General features: G+C 34.0%; 1 protein-coding gene across 1 annotated transcript; it reads left to right on the forward strand.

Moving 5' to 3' along the window:
• The first annotated feature begins 148 nt into the window (after positions 1 to 148).
• On the forward strand, positions 149 to 21,783 carry LOC100376881 (membrane-associated tyrosine- and threonine-specific cdc2-inhibitory kinase-like). Its single transcript, XM_078010849.2, has 15 exons — positions 149 to 382; positions 2,913 to 3,048; positions 5,037 to 5,137; positions 5,508 to 5,590; positions 5,758 to 5,883; positions 6,460 to 6,535; positions 6,819 to 6,941; positions 7,611 to 7,702; positions 8,128 to 8,234; positions 8,548 to 8,693; positions 9,137 to 9,314; positions 11,419 to 11,548; positions 17,978 to 18,082; positions 19,108 to 19,255; positions 19,507 to 21,783. Exons 1-15 carry the CDS (start codon positions 311 to 313, stop codon positions 19,540 to 19,542), a joined length of 1,659 nt encoding a protein of 552 aa, XP_077866975.1. The 5' UTR covers positions 149 to 310; the 3' UTR covers positions 19,543 to 21,783.
• Positions 21,784 to 22,059: the final 276 nt, after the last annotated feature.

Here is a 22,059-nt window from a genome sequence, read left to right on the forward strand (position 1 = left end):
CTATTTTAATAAATAAATAATTATAATAAAATAATATATAGTGTATTCCAAAAAAATTAAAATATTATTATATGTTACAACAATATATATTTGTTTATAAACAGTTGTTAAAAAATAGCAAGGTACGAGCCTAATACTTTGCCACTCTGCGCATGCGTAACGTTGTTTACTGCCGGGCGGACTATTCAAAGTAACGCGCAAATTTCTCAATGTAGTGAGAAGATAGTCGAATTGAAGGGATTTGTAAGAAGCTGTTTTATCTGCGTGTGTCACATTTTTGCTGCCAAAGTGTGTATCAAGATGTGTAAAGATGGACAATTTCAAAAGTCCAAGACCGACGCCACAGTTCTTTCGAGAACCTGTTTCGTTTTCTCATAAGAAGGTGAGTGCTTCCAACCAGAGAAGAGGTGCCAACAACTTTATCACACTCATTCAGTCTCGATCGGCCTTTCTTTGGTTTACCAACAAAAAGAATCTCACCACTTTAGTTTTACGAGTGTCAGCTATACTTGAACTCTCTCGTATCACAGGTTTTATGTAGTATGCATCTATAAAGTGTGTATTTTTCTATCAATTCTGCTTTTACCTGGAAATAATTCCGGGTTCAAGTAAGTCATCAGTGACCTCGTCAACAATGGTACCTACAAAGGTGTCATTATTTCGATGATATAGTAATTCTCTGCTTGTGTTTTTACCCCATAAAAGATTTGATTTTTCAACTACGGGCCTCTTATTGACATCAAGTAACCGTTGTTAGTTTTTTAAATTTGATTTTAACTTCATTCTAATTTTTTCATGCATCACAACTTTTCAAGGCGACGTGTTGAGTCATGTTGTTTTGAAGCCTCCCTTTGTTTATGTATTTTACACCAGGGACGTACAGGATATGACAGCAAACATGACTCGTGTAGCTAGCTGACTAACAAATTAATTAAAATAACTGACCTTAATAGTCCTCGAATTTTGAATTTCAGTTCTCAAAACACAGCTTGTTTAATTTTGGAGATAATTCTTTTAATAAAAAGTTCACAGTTCTGTTACATGTAATCTGTGCTCTTATAGCTTCCATAAGACCCTATAAGCATAATTAAGTTGTGTCATGGTCGTCCATGGTTAGCCCTGCGTACAGTGCTGTGTGTACGGGGACGCGTTCGGTTGATAGATGTCCCCACCACAGCCCTGCGTACCTCCATAGACAAAGTCCAGGAGCGCACCGTAATTGGTGCGCAAGTTAAAAATAAGTAGTTTCCCAGCCGAGATCGGTTGAAATGACGATAGTTATCCGTAACAACCATTATAAAGTTATCTGAAACTGAAATGTCTTTAAAAAAACGACTAGTAAAGACAGACAAATTGTAAACGCGTAGGTACCGGAGGAATTATCCACCAAACGCCGCCATTTTTAATTTCATTCACGTGAGAGAATGCGTTTGTTTTTAGGGCAAAGTAGCCGATTTCATCCACAATTGGACTCCGAACTGGGAGTTCTGGATATATCTGGTAACCGATCATCATTTTTGGTACCTGGGCATATTATTTCATTAAAAAAGTTATATTTTTCAAAGTCCCGGACTTTGTCTATGGAAGTTCGCAGGGCTGTGGTGGGGACATCTATCAACCGAACGCGTCCCCGTACGCACAGCACTGTACGCAGGGCTAGTCCATGGTATACTTTCTCAGTATCAACCATGATTACCTTGAGACAGATGACAAGTGATTGTTTTTTGAATTGGACATCTCACTGGCCAGTGAAAATCAAATTTTATAGTTTATTATGTAATTTTATAGTTTATTATGTACTTTTGATAATCAAAAGTCCATTTCCCAAGTTACCATTTCGTCAAAAGTTGAACAACATCGTTACTTAATTAATCAGGGAGAGTCGTCACCTGCACACGCCCGGGAATTGTGTTCCAACTGACCATAACAACACGCGCTAAAAACGCAAAGGCTTGTGCGTAGACGCTTATTTATAAACATTGACACGCTATGGCCATCTGACGCATGCGCAGGTGACGACTCCCCCGCTTTATTATCCAAATACTAATAAATGTAGTGTGAATTGAAGGAGCAGGTCTTGATACCACCTGATTCACACTTACTTTGAAAGTTTTTTGTTGTTGAAAGCTTGTGATCTTGAATGTTAAAAATCTTTATAGTACATGTTGTTCATTTCGATATCATTTTGCTATATGTAAGAGTTAATTAAAAAATGGCCATTTTTGGTATTTTCTCACACAATTTTCACCCTGTTTAATAGGTCAAAATACCCTAGAACGATTCAATTGCATTTGATTGTTTCTGTCATGATTTCTCCAATTCTTTCTACTTGTTGGTGTGAAGCAAAGTGATCTATACGTGGTTGTATTCATAAACATATGGGCAATGTAACTATATGTTAAAATTGTTTTGGGAGAAAACTGAAAGAATCTGTTGTAGCACTGGACACTAACACTTTCATTGAAAGTCAACTCTGCTGTCATTCTGGATTATTCAAATTCCAGTCTTGTTTTCATTGCGTAATTATTATTGTTTATAATGCCTAAAATAAATTATGGTAGCATCTTTGTTGATTTTAAACTTACAGAAGTGTTCCTCTCTAGTGGCTCAATCAGATTTTGATTATGGGACATTGGGTGTCTGTTCCCTGTTGTTGTTCTCACTGTTTCTTTCTCCTGGTTCACTGTCCTTTTTCCCAAAAGTCTACATGTATTTGCATGCTTTTCAGACAATTCAAAACTTACTAGTATGTGGTAATGATCTTTCGAATCAAATCAAATCAACTAAAAGGAGATAAGGTCTGAACCTAAATCAGTTTTGCTGCGACTCCAGTCTTCATACCTTCATGTACATAAACATGCAAGTACCCGGGTATAGACATTTGGTAAAAAATAATGTTGTTTTTATTTTAGGATTTGCATACTCCACGTGACACTGCTCCTCCAAGACCTCCTGTGAAAAGTGCTCCACCAATTAGTAGACTGTTTCCACATAAATTCAAAGAACATCAGAAAGCACATGCCGTGTCATTCAGATCTTCTGAAAGCTGTATCCTTTTATCGCAATAGTTTTTGTATGGTTTTAATATGTACTTGAGTATTTATAGACACATTGCGTTCTGTTATTAACTTATTACCCAGACTATATGTAATTGCAGGAACAAGTCTTTGTGTCTTAACACCCATCAGTAAATACCATACTCGGTGAACAAATTTACATAATAATTTTCACAAATTTGCATATTTATTGGCATAATTATTCAGAAAACAAAAATCAGCAATGGCACATTTAAATAAACCATTGTGGCAGTTACTCAATACTGTTAAATACTTTTTTTTTTTAGCTCCGCTGTCGACTTTGTCGAGCGGAGCTTATCATATGAGTGATTGTCCGTCGTCGTCGTCGTCGTCCGTCGTCCGTGTCAATGTTTTACTTTTTCGACTTCTTCTTGAAAACTACAAGCCTAAATGCTTTGATACTTGGTGTATATGTACCTTGGGTAGACCTCTCTTAGGTTTGTTCATTTCATGTTGATATCTTTAATTCTCTAATTTTGGTGAATATTTTTGTCATTTTTTTTAAAAACTGATATTTTCGACTTCTTGTTAAAAACCGCAAGTGCAATTGCTTTGATATTACATATATAGGTACTACATGTGGACCTCTCTCAGATTTGTTCATTTTGTGATGATATCTTCAATTCTCTAATTTTGGTGAATATTTTTGTCATTTTTGGTAAAAACTGATATTTTCGACTTCTTGTTAAAAACCGCAAGTGCAATTGCTTTGACATTACATATATAGGTACTACATGTGGACCTCTCTCAGATTTGTTCATTTTGTAATGATATCTTTAATTCTCTAATTTTGGTGAATATTTTTGTCATTTTTGGTAAAAACTGATATTTTCGACTTCTTGTTAAAAACTACGACATGTGGACCTCTCTCAGATTTGTTCATTTTGTAATGATATCTTTAATTCTCTAATTTTGGTGAATATTTTTGTCATTTTTGGTAAAAACTGATATTTTCGACTTCTTGTAAAAAACCGCAAGTGCAAATGCTTTGATATTACATATATAGGTACTACATGTGGACCTCTCTCAGATTTGTTCATTTTGTAATGATATCTTTAATTCTCTATTTTTGGTGAATATTTTTTGTCAATTTTTGGTGAAAAGTGATATTTTCGACTTCTTGTTAAAAACCGCAAGTCCAATTGCTTTGATACTACATATATAGGTACTACATGTGGACCTCTCTCAGATTTGTTTATTTCGTGATGATATCTTCAATTCTCTAATTTTGGTGAATATTTTTGTCATTTTTGGTAAAAAGTGATATTTTCGACTTCTTGTTGAAAACTGTAAGTCCGATTGCTTTGATACTATTCATATTGTTCATTTTCTAATGATGTCTTCAGTTCTTTAATTGAAATGTGCATTGCTAACAGCGGAGCTATCTCAGCCGATAGGCTGCTTGTTTTAGCTTAAATTCATTTTTGTGGAAAAGACATTTTGGTTGTTTTGTGTGAAATTGATTTTTGCTGATTTTTGATGAGTTGAATGTAAAAAAAAATATTTTCACTGGATTATATTTTCACTGATTCATCCCTTTAGCAAAAATAAATCCCAAATAGGATAATTACTGTGGTGGTGTCAGACCAAAAGCAGTAAAACAAAGCACTGTGGCCATATTGTACTGTTTGTACTAATTTGCATTTTTGTTTTTCTATGACAAATTGTTATTTTGCTTGTCATATTTTTTTTTTAAATCGTTATGCAGATTTGTTTTTCAAATTAACCTTGTATTGGGTCTTTTATATTAAAGCGCCACAATTTGTTTTAGATGTTCAATATGAGTACCATATGAAATGCATTGTTTGAAACTTAAACCTGTGTTGAACAGCAACTATGGCATTTTACACAATGTGTATGAAGGCATTTATCTTAGTCAGGTTTCAATGTTCAAGTGAAGCATGTAGTGTGTTAGCCTCAAATACATTGTATTATTACATCCTTATTTTAACTGATCAGCATTCTTAAATAGTCCACATTATAATGAAGGAATACAGGATCTTTACTTTGACCAGTGTTTCGAGATTGACTGTAAAATTGGTGTAGGATCCTTCGGAGAGGTAAAATGTTTTCTTTTTTGATGATTTTCACGTTCATAATTCAGTTTGTGACATTATTTTTGCCAGACATGTTTGTAAACTCTTAATAATTCACTTCTCGACTCAAAATTAAAGTTGCCTATACAATGTACAATTCTTTTTATGAACAAGTTTGGAAATAGGAACCCAACTGAAACATGATATTCTTGGTTCATATTTAAGTTGCATGGGGAGGTTTTAAAAATAATTTTGTTTTACAACATTAGCAACTTTCCTGTGAGGGAAATCTGTATTTGTGATAGGCAAGTTCTACAAGTTACTGTTCTAGCAAAAATCTGTCCCTGCTTCTAGGATTTTGTATTTACTGTCGTGTCAATATTTTATTCTATAGGTGTTCAAAGTTTGTAGTAAAGAAGATGGAAAATTTTATGCTGTCAAGAGATTCAGAGAAAAGTTCAGGGGAGAATGTGACAGGTAAAAGACAGTTTACATAAAGTTTGTTGTTTGTTTAAAGCCTTCCCTTCATTATTCAGTTGTATCTGATATCTTTAAATGCATTTTCAGTCAATGTCAACATGATTGGGTTATAATGTCTTGAGGTTTATCTCTGTGAACTCTCCCTAAATTTTGATATGTTTCAGAACAAGAAAGCTGGAAGAGGTAAAAAAGCATGAAGAGCTGCCGAAACACCAGAACTGTGTGGAGTTTCATAAAGCATGGGAAGAGAAAGGACACCTCTATTTACTGACTGAGTTGTGTCATATGAGGTACAACAACTTAAAATCTATATTTCATAAACAATAAACTTTTACATAGTTACAAAGATCATGAAAAACTTGTCAGATTTATTTCTATAAATGATAAAACATTGAATATTGCAAAATTATTGTTCCAGATTGAACAAACCAATTTAGAATTGCTATGCACAGAATAGCATGGATTTCATTACACACATAGGATTCTTGTTTCTTTTCAAATATTTACATTATCTTGTTCACTGGCAAAATGTTACAAAAGAGAATATTTTGCTGTTTTTCTTCACTACTTCATGTAAACAATTTAATTTTCACGATTTGAAATTTTTTTAGCATTTCTGAAAACAAAAATTTGCAAAAATCACTGACATTCTGTGTCATAGAACCCCCCAAAAAATTTTACTACTGTAAAATTTCCCAGTTGTTACTAATTATTTAAAAGTCTTTTGATCATTTTTGTTTCTTATATTCTGCAAATAATTGTTGTGTTTGATATATAACAGCCCCTTAGGTTTGCCATACTAAAACTAACCAGAAATAAATCTTGTTTTTGGGGCCTAAAGTATGTTACAATCATTTGTATTACAGTTTGCAGCAATTTTCTGAAGTAAATCATGACATACCAGAATCTGTTATCTGGGACACTGTTATCGATCTTCTTCAGGTTAGTAAATCAATTATTAAATTCCTGCGGCTTGAAATTCACAGAAGCTAAGAAAATAGTTCCCTCAATACGGAAGTTTGTCTTGAAATTGGTTTCCCTTAGAAATACCAAAGTTTATGACATTCATGATTTTGCAATTGATTCTATTAACTTGTTTTGTTAAAGCAGGGATGACCTCCAGATGTACAATTGTGACTTGGGTGGAGTAGCTAATGTTATCCATGTTGGATACTCTATTCAATTGGTAACAATATCATATTAACTGCTTTGTCTTTTTTAAAAGGGTTTAAAACATCTTCATAATCATAACTTGATACATATGGATATAAAACCTGCCAATATATTTGTGTCATTTGATGGAGTATGTAAACTTGGAGATTTTGGTTTAATGCTTGAACTTGACAAGGTAGGATATAAGACCATGATAAGATTTTCATTTACTTTCTATTACCAATTAAACTTGCCTAGAATCTAATGTTTTCATTGGTCATTTACAAAGAGATGTGTTGAATGATTTAGCTCATTAATTATGCAAATAATATCACATACTATAGCCAGCTGTACCTTAACCATGGAATACTCAGTTGTGTACATAACTTTGTACATAATGGGACCTTGATGCACGTCATTCTATTTTTCAAATTGAGTTCCTCACACATTCCTCGGCAAAATTTTGAGAAAAAATGAAAATACAAATTTGTGCCATTTTCCATGATATTTTGGATTCTTGTTCTTTAAAAAAGCTCTTTTTTCTTGCTTTTTAGGTATTCTGATAGCATAGTAATGAAAGCATGACCAAGATATACACCCTAGAATTTGGCTTGAACCTAATTAATGTCAATTACCTGTATCTTAGTTATTTGTCCAGAATCCCTAACAATCCTGTGCAGTCAATGATAGTGAAGTTTCATGCACTGACTCAAAGGATGAACTACTTGATCATATTACCAGTACATTTTAGAATAAAATTAGTACAAAAGTAACCATTTAGAAACACTGATGTAGACTTGTATTAAGTGCATGTCCTTGTGCTGAATTAAAAATCAATGTCTGAGAATCCCATTTTTGTTCACAGGGTGATTTATCTGAGGCCCAGGAAGGTGATCCTAAATACCTTGCACCAGAAATACTACAAGGTAGATATGGAAAGCCAGCAGATGTATTTAGGTGAGTTCTATAGCTTTCTGGTAGAACCCATACATTTTTATAGTTGTGCAAATTTGCCAAATGTTCAACATTTCTCATTAGGCTATATTCAATATATCTCTTAAGAAATTGGTTAATGCCAACATTCTCTCGTATAGTTACTGTTGTGCTGGTCTGCAAATTGTTTCCTGTTTTTAATTCATTGAACTGAATGTGAAAATGTGAAAAAAATGTTGCCACTTAAATGTTGGATAGATTGCTTAATTTGCTTGACCCTACCCCCACCACCATTGTCACCATCATGTTATTAGCAAGTCTAATGAATTCAATCAGTAGACATGTTGATTTGTTGGATACTCGCCCAACTCCTTTTTGAGGTGAACAATGATACATGCTGCTGTTGTATCTTATGAATATATTACTTACTTGACGGTTTTCTTGTATAGTCTTGGTATTACCTTTTTGGAGTTGGCCTGTGATTTAGAACTACCTAAAGGTGGAGATCTCTGGCATCAGTTGAGAAGTGGTAACATACCTAAAGATATTACACAAAGTAAGTACAATGCTGGAACATTAATGCTGTTATTTGTATACTCTGAGTAACTCCTCAAAGCATTTTTAGTAATTTTGGCCTCAGATCACTAAAAAACATGTGCAGTTTAACCTGTCTTAATACATTTCCTGCTGCAAGCCTTCACTGATAGCCAAAATGTATGGGAAAAACAGTGTCATTAGGCGATGTGTTTTGTTATAGTTTGTGGAGAAGGGACGAAATGAGTATTCAATTATCTAATATTTCCAGTTTGGCAAGGTTTGGTTTAGACAGGTTTCATTTTACTAATTCTGGATTATTTGCTGCATTTCAGATTTGTCTGATGATCTTCGATATGTCATTTACACTATGATGGACCCAGATGTTCAACATAGACCCACTCTGGATCAGATTTTAGCAATACCTGTTGTAAGAAGAGAGTGGAAAAGGAGAAGGAGGGAGTTGTTGACAAGAAAGATGGTAGGTTGATCTTTTCATTCACATCCTGAATGTAAAATGATTAGATGTCTTTTTAAAAAAAACAAAAAACATGCTGTTTTGCCACGAAAATCAATCCCAAAAGATTGTATGCAACACTTCTGTGTTGCTTTGCCATTGGTGATATCTAGATGTTCACAAATACGTCTGGCATTTACAATCCAGCTATTTGATTGATTATAAACTGACTTGACCTATCAGGTCAGGTTACTCTCACTTGACGCCTAAATTAGAGTACTTGGTAATGCCTGAATTATAATACTTACTTTAGATGACTTTAGATGATCCTATTCTATAGCAGTGTTCCCTTTGAGTAAATGTAGCACTTTTATCCATCTGTTATTTTGAATTACAAAGGAAACCATCTGCTAATATCCATACGAGGTTCTCATACAATAAACATTCATGTGTATTTGTCATTTTAGTGGAGTGGTTTGGTGTCGTTTTACCATATGTTGTACATGGTATTTCTCATGGCATGGTTGACTGTTGCTGCACCATTCAAATATGCACACAGTACCAAGAAGACAAACGGACCACAAAGTACCAGTACTCCAACAGTTAAAAAACATCCTTCATATTGGGATCACAGTTTCTCTGATGGTAAGAGGCTCATAGACCATTGAAAAAACTGCAGTAAACATCGGACACTGGCATTCTTGAGACTTGAGATAATAACCATAAAACACAGTGACTGTTTCTTTTGTTCTTGTAACCAATACTGAATTTGCTCTATTAAATAGATCATGCAGTTGGATAAATGACAGAGGTGTGTCTATACAATGAATGTGTATGTGCTCTTTATTTCGAGATGCACTTCTTGGTAATTAGCACATCTACCAGATTCGGATGATACCCTGCCCATGGGCAATGTTTCAAATAGTGGGCGATGTTTTGATCCACACATTGCCTGACTGAACCAACAAACATTTTTACAGACCCCAATTTTCCCGTTCGACATCTTGTATCGAGCGTGCTATTTCAAATATGACGCTAAAATAATTCACTGTGAAGTCGAAAAGCATTAAAACTTCAATAAAACCAATGCTGTATACGAATTGTTGTTGCGTATTATGACTCGTTAAAATACATTTCACTTACATTTATTACACTCGAATAAAGTCTACGCTTGAAAAGAATGTTATTTATGAAGTTTAAAACATCCAAGCTTTCCGGATTCGAGCCTCTTGGTTGTTATCAGCAATGTTTAATCTTTGTCTGTATCGCATTCCGATAAACAAGAAATGGGCGAACTAAAATGTCTCCTGCGTTTCACATGCGACATGATTATTAAAAAAAACACAGAATTAAGCAGTCATGTACGTTCTATAAATCTAACCTTGCACACATAATCTTGTATTGATGTGTTTTTTGTCCAAAAAAGACGTTTCCTTTCAGTTAACCCCCAGTTAACTTTTTGCGTTCATTATATTTGTGAGAGTTGAAAGATTTTTTTTAACAAATGACAAGTAACTATATTGATTTGCGTCAAGCTGGATGGCCCGAATTTAAATATCAATGGGTTAACTCTGGATGTCATTGCCCAATGCCGCACGTAATTCAAACGCGTGGTTATTAGAGTTCAGTCGAAATGTACGTGAATATTGCGATCGAAGTGCGCTGTCCAGAGTTTATTATAACTTGACACATGGTATGGTTTATATTACATGTTCACTTCATTTCGAATAAAAAAATCACCATTTAAAATATTTTCTTGACTTTCCGTAGATACCCGACTACTATCATTTTTAATGATTTAAATGCGCCCATGTTTATGTTTGCGTAATTATTACGAATGCAACGCATTATTAAGTCGGTAATATTGAAATATTCACAGACCCAATACCCTGGGTCAGCATCCTAACAATAGTAAAAATTAACTTGAGTTTGCGTAATTATCATGGAGGCAATACATTACAAAGTTGAAATATTCAGAGCTGGTACAATATTGTAAACAAATTTGCGTAATTAGAAAAGCAGTGCACTATTAAAGTAAACTACGTTGATATATTCAAAGCCAGTACAGAGTTGCATACAAGTTGCGTAATGACAGTACCGGTTGGATATAATAACAATTTTACTAGATCAACGCGCGGACCACAAAAGAAAAAGGTTGCTAAGGTAACGCGCCAGTTCAGTGCGTGACTTGGGGTCAAACTTCGGTCAACACACACTTGATGCCAGCATCGCCGCGCAGCAAGTTTCGCAAAGAAGTACTTGAAGTTCAATTGCGTTCCAAAATGATGTCGCTGATCACTCAGTTGTCGCAGCGTGTGTTGTGTCATGTCCATGATGCACCCCGTTTCGACTTTGGCCTGCTTTTCCTTCTTAGTGCATGTTCTTGTTCACGTAAAATGCGACCTCTCACCAATGTATTAAGATACTTTGAATTTATACTTTGCATGATTATATTTGGTCAACGCGAAACATTATTTTTTCTAGACAATTTTTATCAACGCAGGGTTATTTTTCAAAAAAAGATGGGCCTCGTAATATCTGCCAAAAGATCGCCTGGGCAATCTTTTGGTCCACATTTTTCTATTAAAAAAATCGAATCCTCCATAAGATCGCCCAGGGCAGGGTATCAGCCGAATCCGGTAGTTTAAAATCTTTATCTTTCTATACACATTGAAAGACTTGTTTGATGAATTCTGTGTCAGTTAAAATGAATTGTAGTCCGTTTATCAAATCTCTCATTGTGTTTTAGATGACTGTTTTACTGACGATGTGAGTATTACTAATAATTCTATTGGCGTGCCTATACTGAATAGCACTACTACATCTAGTGACGAGGAGATACTCAAACACAGGATTTCTCAACTCAATGGATCTGGAAGGTCAGTCTCAACTTTCCATCCTCTATCCCCCTCTTTCATTTTTGACTCCCGTGTGCGAAGCACAAAAGTGAGTCTTTGCAGTTACCCTGTCTGTATGTATGTATGTATGTATGTCACTTTTTTTGTTCTACCGTTATCTCAAGAACCACTAATCAAATTTTGGTGAAACTTGGTACATAGATGCTCTGAGATAATGCGCAGAGTTGATTAGGTTTTGGTAAAAATCTATGAATATTAATTACCTAATTTGCATGATAATTAGCTGATTTTTAGCTGTTCCAAGACTGTTCCACTGATATCTGAAGAACCACTCATTGGATTTTGATGAAATTTGGCACATGGATGCTCTGAACTAGTGCGCAGATTTGATTAGTTTTGGGTAAAAATCTATGAATATTAATTACCTAATTTGCATGATAATTAACTGATTTTAAGCTGTTCTATGACTGTTCCACTGATTTTTGAAGAACCACTCATTGGATTTCAATGAAACTTGGCACATGGATGCTCTGAATTAATGCGCAGATTTGATTAGTTTTGGGTAAAAATCTGTTAATATTATTAATTACCTAATTTACATAATGATTAATCAATTTTCGGCTTTTCCACTGATATCTCAAGTACTAATCGTAACATTTCAATAAAACTTGGGACACTGCACATACCTGATAGTTTTTAGGGTAATATCAGTACATATTAATTACCTAATTTGCATAATTAATTGATTTTCAGCTTTTGATATTTCGAGTAGTAATGATCACATTTCAATGAAACTTGGTACATACCGTATTTGTCTTCAGTTAAGCGCCACCTTCAATTAGGCGCCAGTGCCACAAAAACTTTGTATTTTACACCTCAATTAAGCGCCAGACAAAGTTGAAATTTTGGCACGTAATGATCGTGAATTGGGCGCCGGCGGATCGACTACCGGTTCGTAGCGATGGACGCGATCGCGGAAGTCCCTCGCTGTTACTGTACGAATGGCTTTTATGTAAAAAAAAATTGGTTTTGTTTCTAACAATTTTTAAGAAATCGGTCTATAATCTCTTGAAACATGTCTTTTTAGTCTACTGTAGAAAATATCAGCGTGGTTTTTAATTTCGCAGTAAGTCCATAAAAACGAAATTAAAACAACGCGAAAATGTTCTGTTTCAAATGCGCTGTTGTCTCAGTAAACAGTGTTAAATTATTCTTTAAATGCTCAGTTTACTTTCCAAAAATAACTAATTTCTTGATTTGAAAAAAAAATCATGCCGTTTTTCCCACCAAAATCAAAGCCAAAATATTGCAAACATCGGCAAATCACTTCCGCATTGCGTTCATACATTATTTAAATGAGCTATGGTAATTTGATCACGTTGGCATCATCCAGCATTTTGATTGGTTAATTAACGACTTGACCTATCAGGTCAAAAAACGCGTTCCAGGTCAAGTCCTAGACAGGAAGCATGGCAGACATCGAATCGCGCCGAGCGTTTACATGCGACCAGAATCATTCGCTTACGATGAAATTAAGTTGAATTTTACTTGCATTTTATTTTTTGTACGTTATTATAACTACTACTGAGTAATAATCGTAACCGTGGAATGCAGCATGACCGGATTTTGCTACCGTGATCATTGACTACTAAGCGTTGAATTTGTGTTTGTTTTATTTTTCTGTTGATTGTACGGCAAACTGTGAATGTTTTCTAAAGAATGATATTTTTTGTATAACTTTCTAAACTGTCTGAAAACGGGTCATTTACTCAGTATTTAAAATAAAGGCTACAGTGACTAAGCGTCAGACTGTAATGTAAAATATTGTCAATAATCTATCACCAGAATGGAGCAAAAACAATGGCTTGGAACACAATTACCGGTACTAGAACTTGAAGTGCTTGAAATAAGCGCCATTTGAAACAAAGTTGCTCAAATTTAACCACAAATAAGCGCCACCATGACATGAAAGTGTAACAAAGTGGCGCCTAATTGAAGACAAATACGGTAGTTACTTGAGGACTGTGCAGAGACCTAATTAGTTTTTGGGTAAATAATTGTGCATATTAATCACCTTATTAACATAATTAGTTAATTTTCAGCTTTTCACCTGATATCTCAAGTACTAATCATCACATTTCAATGAGACTTGCGACATAGATATTCTAGGACTATGCAGAGACCTGATTAATTTTGGGATAAATAATTGTGCCTATTAATTACCTAATTTGCATAACTAGTTAATTTTTTGCTGTTCTATGATGTCTAAAAACTACTCATTGGATTTCAATGAAACTTTTAAAGAGTACCCATCACATTTCAATGAACCTAAGACTATGCACCATATTAGTTTTTGGTAAATATTTATGCTTCTTAATCACCTAATTAACATAATTAATTAATACTGATATCTCAAGTATTGATCATCACATTTGAATAAAACTTGGTACATAAATGCTCTAGGACAATAGACAGTCTGATTAATTTTGGGTTAAAATCTGTTCATATTAATTCTCTAATTAGTATAATAATTAATATTTTTGACTCCCATGTGCGAAGCACAAAATGGGAGTCTTTGCAGTTAGTGTGTCAAATTCCATGCTCGTTAATTACCTAATTTACATGATAATTAGCTAATTTTTAGCTGTTCTATGACTGTTCCACTGATATCTAAAGAACCACTCATTGGATTTTGATGAAACTTGGTACATAGATGCTCTGAACATATACGCAGATTTGATTAGTTTTTGGTAAAAATCCGTGCATATTAATTACCTAATTTGCATGATAATTAGCTATTTTTTAGTGGTTCCATGACTGTTCCACTGATATCTAAACAACCATTCATTGGATTTTGATGAAACTTGGTACATAGATGCTCTGAACTAATGCTAGGTTTTGATTAGGTTTTGATAAAAATCCATGCTCGTTAATTACCTAATTTGCATGATAATTAGCTAATTTTTAGCTGCTCTGTGACTGTTCCACTGATATCTAAAGAACCACTCATTGGATTTTGATGAAACTAGGTACATAGATGCTCTGAACATATGCGCAGATTTGATTAGTTTTTGGTAAAAATCCGTGCATATTAATTAACTAATTTGCATGATAATTAGCTATTTTTTAGTGGTTCCATGACTGTTCCACTAATATCTAAACAACCACTCATTGGATTTTGATGAAACTTGGTACATAGATGCTCTGAACAAATGCTAGGTTTTGATTAGTTTTTGGTAATAATCCGTGGATACTAATTACCTAATTTGCATAATGATTACTAATCATTAGTCAATTTTCGGTTTTTCCACTGATATCTCAAGTACTAATCATCACATTTCAGTGAAACTTTGTACATAGATGTCATATGACACTGCACAGACCTGATAATTTTTATGGTAATATCAGTACATATTAATTACCTAATTTGCATAATTAATTAATTTTCAGCATTTGATATAAGTAGTGAGCATTACATTTCAATGAAACTTGGTACTTACATACTCAAGGACTATGCAGAGATTGATTGTTTCAGATAAATATTTGTGCATATTAATCACCTAATTTGCATAATTAGTTAATTTTCAGCTTTTCCACAGGTATCTCAAGTACTAATCATCGCATTTCAATGAAACTTGGTACAAAGATCCTTTAGGACTATGCAGAAACCTGATTAGTTTCAGGGTAAATAATTGTGCATATTAATTACCTAATTTGCATAATTAATTTTCAGCTTTTCTACTGATATCTAAAGTACTAATCATCACATTTCAATGAATCTAGAATTATGCAGAGACACAATTAGTTTTTGGTAAATATTTGTACATATTAATTACCTAATTTGCATAATTAACCAATTTCCAACTTTCACACTGATATCTCGGGTACTAATCATCACATATCAATGAATGTTTATACATGGATGCTGTAGGACAATAGACAGACCTGGATAATTGTGGGTTAAAATCTGTACATATTAATTACCCAATTTGCATAATTAACCAATTTTAAGCTTTCACACTGATATCTAAAGTACTAATTTCCATTTTAATGAAACTTAGTACAAAGATGCTCTAGGACAATGTACAAACCTAATTAGTTTGGGGTAAAACTCTGTTCATATTATTTTCCTAATTAGCATAATAATTCATAATTTTTTGGTTCTAATCACATTTCAATTAAACTTGGTACATAGAGTTTTTGTTACATTGCGCAGACCTCATTAGTTTTACAATCAAATCTGTTCATGTTAATTTTCTGATTTGCATAATTAGTTTTCAGCTATTCCATCAATATCTCAAGTATAAGTAATTTTGAATTAATTTTTAATGTGTCTCCAAAACTCTCAGCACACGGGAGTTCTTTCTAAGCTTTCTTTGATCTAGCTTTGTGTGAGAACAAGTTCTAAAAAATCTCTTTCATTTTTGCTTTCATTTGTTGCTGGCAATCACTAACTGATCATCAGCCATTCATTGACTAAGTTTTCACTACTACGTATCCAGTCATGCATTGCTGTTTTGAAATCTAATTTTCTAATCAAAGAAGTATGTGATGTTCAAATTTTACTCATACATGGAAGAACTCAATCCCTGTCAGGTTTTGTCTAAAAAAACTACACTTGTCAATGTATTTAGATAAGTAGCAGTGTTCTCCCCAGACTTCATGTCAAGCATCACGGCCAATTTGCATAACAATGCATCTAATTTGCATAATTTTTATTTGCATAATAATCAGTTTTTCCCAACAAATATTGTCAATCTACAATTAATTAAAGACAAGATATTTTTATATCTGATAAATTTTATATCATTTTACTGCATTGTATTTTTTGTTTTTGTATCAAGTCAAATAAAGTTTGAAATGGAACATCATAAAAAGGAAAAAAAAATTTAAAAACTTGTGTTATAGCCAGTCAGTGAATATACTGCTATCCATGGATGTAACTGGTTCATCATTGTGTATAAGTTTTTAGTGCCCATGTCACTGTCGGTTCATATAAACGTCGGGGAAAACATTTTTTGGTTAAATATATAAAGTCGGCAAGATATCGAAATATGTTGAAATTAATATATCAATAATTAAAAAAAAATTCTACAATGGCAGTTCGGCGATTTTTCATTGCAATATACCTTGTGAGTACAATGCTACGATCACCGTAACATTGTCAGCTGACGGCATTGCGTTGGACGGGTATTCACCGCTGCTATTGCGATCATCGGTATCTGACTTTTTGGTGTGAAATACACAAATTGTTTATTAAAACGATTCATTGATGATTATCATAAGCATTAAATCTAAATTGCCAACGAGATGTTGTTTTTAAACATCGCGGAAAATCATGCATTCTGCGCCGCCATCTTTGTTACCTCGATCAGAACCCCTAATAGCCCAGCATGCATCGGTCACAATGTTGCAACGTGCATTATGTCGCCTAAGGGCGGCGTTTTTCTGTACTAAGGTACCCTATGAATGGGGTATTTCCAGAGGTCAGAGTTTGTTTTGTCTCATCCCGTCTCGTCTGCTGTTGAATTATTCATACTTTTCTTTCCAATGCGACTTAATTTCACTTGTTCTTTTTTTAATTTTGGAGTAAATAATGTCACCAGTGATTGAGTGATAACAAATCAGAGTGCAGCAAAAATGGGGTTGATCTTCCCGACGTACGCCGTGACTTGTTTTGTCACATTGTTGCCGTTGCGTGCAATGGGCAAATTATTGCTATTCTAGTTATTTTTTTTTGATTTGGAGGCTCTGCACCTTTGAAAGACTTCGCAACATATTGCAGACTTCCGTTTTTATCACTGTCTTTGTATGGCTAACAAAAGCGGGATTACCTAAATCGATCAATACATGTTATTGTTTTAAATACGTGCAAGACGAGACTGACACTTGTAAACAAAAATATAAACATCACGGCTGAGTGACCAAGCGTCACGGACAAAGGGCAAGCATCACGACCGAGTGTCCAAGCGTCACGGTACCGTGTCGCTTCAGAGGCCTGGGGAGAACACTGAGTAGGGTATGGGAACCGACTTATTATTAGAGAAAACTCGTAGCAAACAAGTCATGAGTCTCACGGTCTCGTGAGCATCACAGACCTGACATCACCTTGCCTGCTAATGACATTTTTTTTCCATTCATTTTGGCTATCTGTGGAAAATTTCACCAGGTGATTAAAAGAATTTCTGGTGTAACGTCTGACTTGTATATTGTCCAATTGCTCCATATGATACATACATACACTTATGTAAATTAGAGGTGCTTCTATGGTCAAAATAGATTTTTTTTTTATAATCAGTATACAACAATGCTATTTTTGGTTTATTTGCACTTCTGCTTGTACAAATACGATAATTTACATGTCAAGGGCTTCCAATAAAATATTGGAGTCAATATAACTTTATTGTTGTCACACTTTGATAGGTTTTCCTTTAATTTTTGTACTTGCAGAAATTCATTAGTATTCAGCCCATCTATAGCAGAAACTTACCGACTGCCAATAAATCCATGGAGTTCTTCACCTATAAATGGTACTTACGATACTAAACTTGGAAGGTATGTTTCAGCTTTTAAAGATGATCTAACTCAAATTGTTCTATTCAATGCATGTACACAATAAATATTTCTTAGAATATGCTGAACAGTATATACTTTTTAACTTTGCTGTTGGCTTTCTCGATCAAATATTTGTGATGTTAACCTTTGTTATCTAATTTTAGTGAACTATTTCTAATGTCTCTTTGAAAACAGTCATCATGATTGTTTTGATATTTTACAGCAAGTCTCAGAAGTATTGGGCAGCCAATTTGCAAAACTCGCTAGCGAATTGGCTAATTGCTTGGGTTTTGACCAAATGGTTGGCTTTCGAATCTCGCTGGTGCTGTCTTGTGTTCACGCCCACTTAAGACGAGTCTATGTAACAGTAGGGGACGATCCTCATACTTAAGGAGCTAATCTGCGACTGTCTTATAGTTGGATGGCGATTTTGCTTTCAAATATACCAGGGAAAGTGTTCTATGCTCTTTGTGTCCACACAAAAACGACGAATGAAGTTGATTTTTTCAGCGGTTGGTTTAATGTTAGCCCAATGGATCGTTTGAGTGTGAAAGTTCCTTATTTTCTCCCTGATTTGTAGGAAACTGTTTCTCAACTTGTCTATTTAGTTTCAAGTAGTGTTCAAGTTAACCTTGTATAATAAATATCGGTGGATTAATCGCATTTATAATATTATCACGTCAGCTGACTGTGGCCATTTTCAGCTCAAATCATTCAGGGGAATCCAGACATGTACCAGCCTGAGGATGTGTAAAAAACTTTATGTCCCCTAATGCAATATAGACTCGCCAAGAGTGGACGCGATCACAAACCCCAAGCAGTTAGCCATAGAATGCTCCGTTTTAACTTAGAATTATCAAAAACTCCACATCCTGGTAGGGAGAACCCTATCTTTCCCACTTAGTGGCGCTGCTGAATTGCAGTGCTCCCTCTTACAGTTTTTTTCTAGAAAAAACCCTGGTATATCATAAATATATTCAATGGTGCAGTCACTGCAGTATGATTTTTTTTGTCATTGATTTCAGATACACTCCACCAAGTACTCCAAGCTCCATCAATAGTTCTATTGGTCACCCATCTCATACACCTAACAATAGTAGTAATGGTAATAGTTTACTAGATAATGATGATATTCCTATTAAACCAGGAATAGAACCAAAAAATCTTATGGTGGTAAGTTTATGATTATATTTTAAAGTTATTTCTGTCATACGTAAGAATTAATAATAATAACTTATTCATACTCAGCTATTACCAATATTTTAATAGAATTACATGACACAAAGAAATTTCTATGTTCTCTAAAAAAAAAATCCATTTTTGAAAGCCACTGGCAAAATTGTTTATTACTAATAATTGTGCTGAGAACAATGTTTACTGTAGTTACAATAATCCTTCCTCCTTTTTTTTTTTTTTTTTTATAGATTTTTGATGATGCTGCCCTGTCTGATTCTGACTGAACGATTCATTCATTTCTTAATAAGTTGAAATTTCTGGCATATATATATATGACATATATGCATATATTTTATCATGTTGCAAATTTTGTTTTGTTCTGTCCAGTAATGTGCAGATGCATTGCATGGCATCATATACAGCATTGCAAAATTCTGTAACCACTTCAAAGTGCCACAGTCGCCGTGTTTGATACGAGTTCCATGCAACGTGTATATAATGCTAGTGAATTGCATTGTGTACATGAATTCAACTGCTAGCTGTGCGAGGATTGTGGCTCCTTTGATTTCATGAGACACAATTTTGCGAGTTAGTAAAAATTGCAAAATTATATTTGAAATACAATATTATTAGTAGTTTCATGGTACTATATATTTGCCATATGACAATCATTTTTTTGTTAGAATTCATTAAAATTCTGAGCCCAGTTTATGACTGCTTCTGAGATCTCAATAATCTGTGATTTGTTTCAAGAACAGTTGTAGTGCTCTCATGGCCTATCTATACAGAATTCCCATGGGATGTAGTTCATTGTTTGGTTGTAGAGGTCTTTAGTATTTGCAAGAATGTTTGATTTAGACAGATTTCTTGTTGATGTTCAGTTTAGACAGGTTTTACTTTTAATTAATATCTGTTTTCTAGTTGCCTTGCCACCAACTATTAGCATGTTGCCTTGCCACCAACTGTTAGCATGTTGCCGTCATTATGCAAGATTAGTTCCAAACTTTATCATCAAAACTGTAGATTAGTTTACAAATTTGATGGTTAGATAAAATGTAATCTTGTATCTATTATAACTTTTTTTTTTGATCATGAATTTTTTAATGTGTAAAGGAGATGTAGATGTTTGGCTTTTTGTTTTATACACAGTAAAGCATGACCATCCGTATATGGAAGTTTACTTTCCGATGAAGTCGACAATCGGGGGATTTCAATGTGTGCATTGGTTTTTAATTTTGCTATTTTCACTAATGAGTAAAGTTTATTAAAGTACCCCTGGTATATAGACATGCAGAATAACAATATAACTCATTGTTTCTCTGCCAAGTTCGTGAAATTAAAACCCAGTAAAATTGCTCAAAATAGTGAAATTCAATACCAGTGATAACAAATGATTTTACAATATATCTGTAACTCCAGGTTAACAATGCAGGAGTTGTCTACCACACTCATTTTTACAAAACCTTCATGTATATGGTGTCGTATAAAAATTTCCTATTTGCATTGGTAACCATCTGGACCATTGACATTTTAACCAAAATGAAAACGGTAAATTGCCATTTTTCAAGTAGTAGTACAGATGGTCAAGAGATTTACTTTGGAAGTAGAACTACATTAGAAATATTTGATTTACGACAGAACATTTGTATTACAAGAAATGAAAACATGCAGAATACAAATTTTGACGGGGGTTTTTGGAAGTGAGAAGGAATTAATATTTTATATGTAACAGTAAATTTTTTTTTCTGTCTGAATTCTAATTTAAATATTTTCAGGCAAGACAATCTATGAATTGAAACCTCTTGCTCAACCATAGAAAAGTTTGATTTAAATCATTTTGTCAAGTGCGATAGTATAGTTTTTGGTTGGGAAAGATCGATTATTTTTTTTTAAATATTTAATTTGTATCTAGCTATGCCTTATAGCTTACATTTTCACTTTTGTAATTGGGGCGCATGTATGTGTTTGAGGGGGGGGGCATGATGATTGGGATTGGATACAATCGAGTATTTTACAAGATGTTTTTCAGTGCCATAGTTTGACTAAATAGAATTTATAAATGTAATCTTTTACAGAGTTTTGTTGAAGTAATTTGTTACATATATTGTTAAGAAATTAATACACATTTCCTTGTTGGAAATGCCATCACTGCCACCTGTATCAAATGGGCATGTTTCTTTTGTTTTATTTGTTTCTTAATGCAACTTGATCTATTATATGAAGGTCACGTACATTTCTTCCACTGCCAATTCAAAATTTACAGATTTGAAGAGATTTTATGTCAAAGTACCAGGATGTCTGACCTTGAGAATGTGAGACCTGTACAAGTATTTATTTTGAATGTTGTGGTAGTTGAACTGAATTGTGAGAATTCATGGTTGTATTTGTCATTTTTAGATAATTATTGATAATTTGTTGCAACTGAATTTTCATTAAACACAATTCTTGGTTCTTCTACCTTTGAATCCAATACACTGCCATTTTGTATCGGTATGAATAAAGTTACTATTGTTTCACTAGAACAACTTGTTTGTTTTCATTCAGTTCAAAGTCGTATCTTTTAGGCTTTTGCTGCAGTGTTTACTTGGCATTTGCATCTGTTGCTAAGTGATATGAATGAAAGAATGAGACTGGAGTTTACAAGAATGCATAGGCGACTGGAAGAGCTTACATAATAGGACAGCTAATGGGCACTTTGCTGTTCCCGAAGCTAAATAACTATAAAAGGGCACAGTCACAATGATAGTACATGTATGACGATTATTGCTGGTTTTGTCATGATATAAGTCTTTTAGGTAAAC

The sequence above is a fragment of the Saccoglossus kowalevskii genome, chromosome 7 (genome assembly GCF_978046115.1).
Source record: "Saccoglossus kowalevskii chromosome 7, keSacKowa6.1, whole genome shotgun sequence".
Taxonomy (NCBI): Eukaryota; Metazoa; Hemichordata; class Enteropneusta; family Harrimaniidae; genus Saccoglossus; species Saccoglossus kowalevskii.

Excerpts from the sequence above, each read along its gene's own strand:
- LOC100376881 (XM_078010849.2), top strand. The coding sequence starts at position 311 with ATGGACAATTTCAAAAGTCCAAGACCGACGCCACAGTTCTTTCGAGAA. Across the intron at positions 3,049-5,036 it reads ATTCAGATCTTCTGAAAGCT|CATTCTTAAATAGTCCACAT; the intron begins GTATCCTTTTAT and ends TTAACTGATCAG. Across the intron at positions 5,884-6,459 it reads ACTGAGTTGTGTCATATGAG|TTTGCAGCAATTTTCTGAAG; the intron begins GTACAACAACTT and ends TTTGTATTACAG.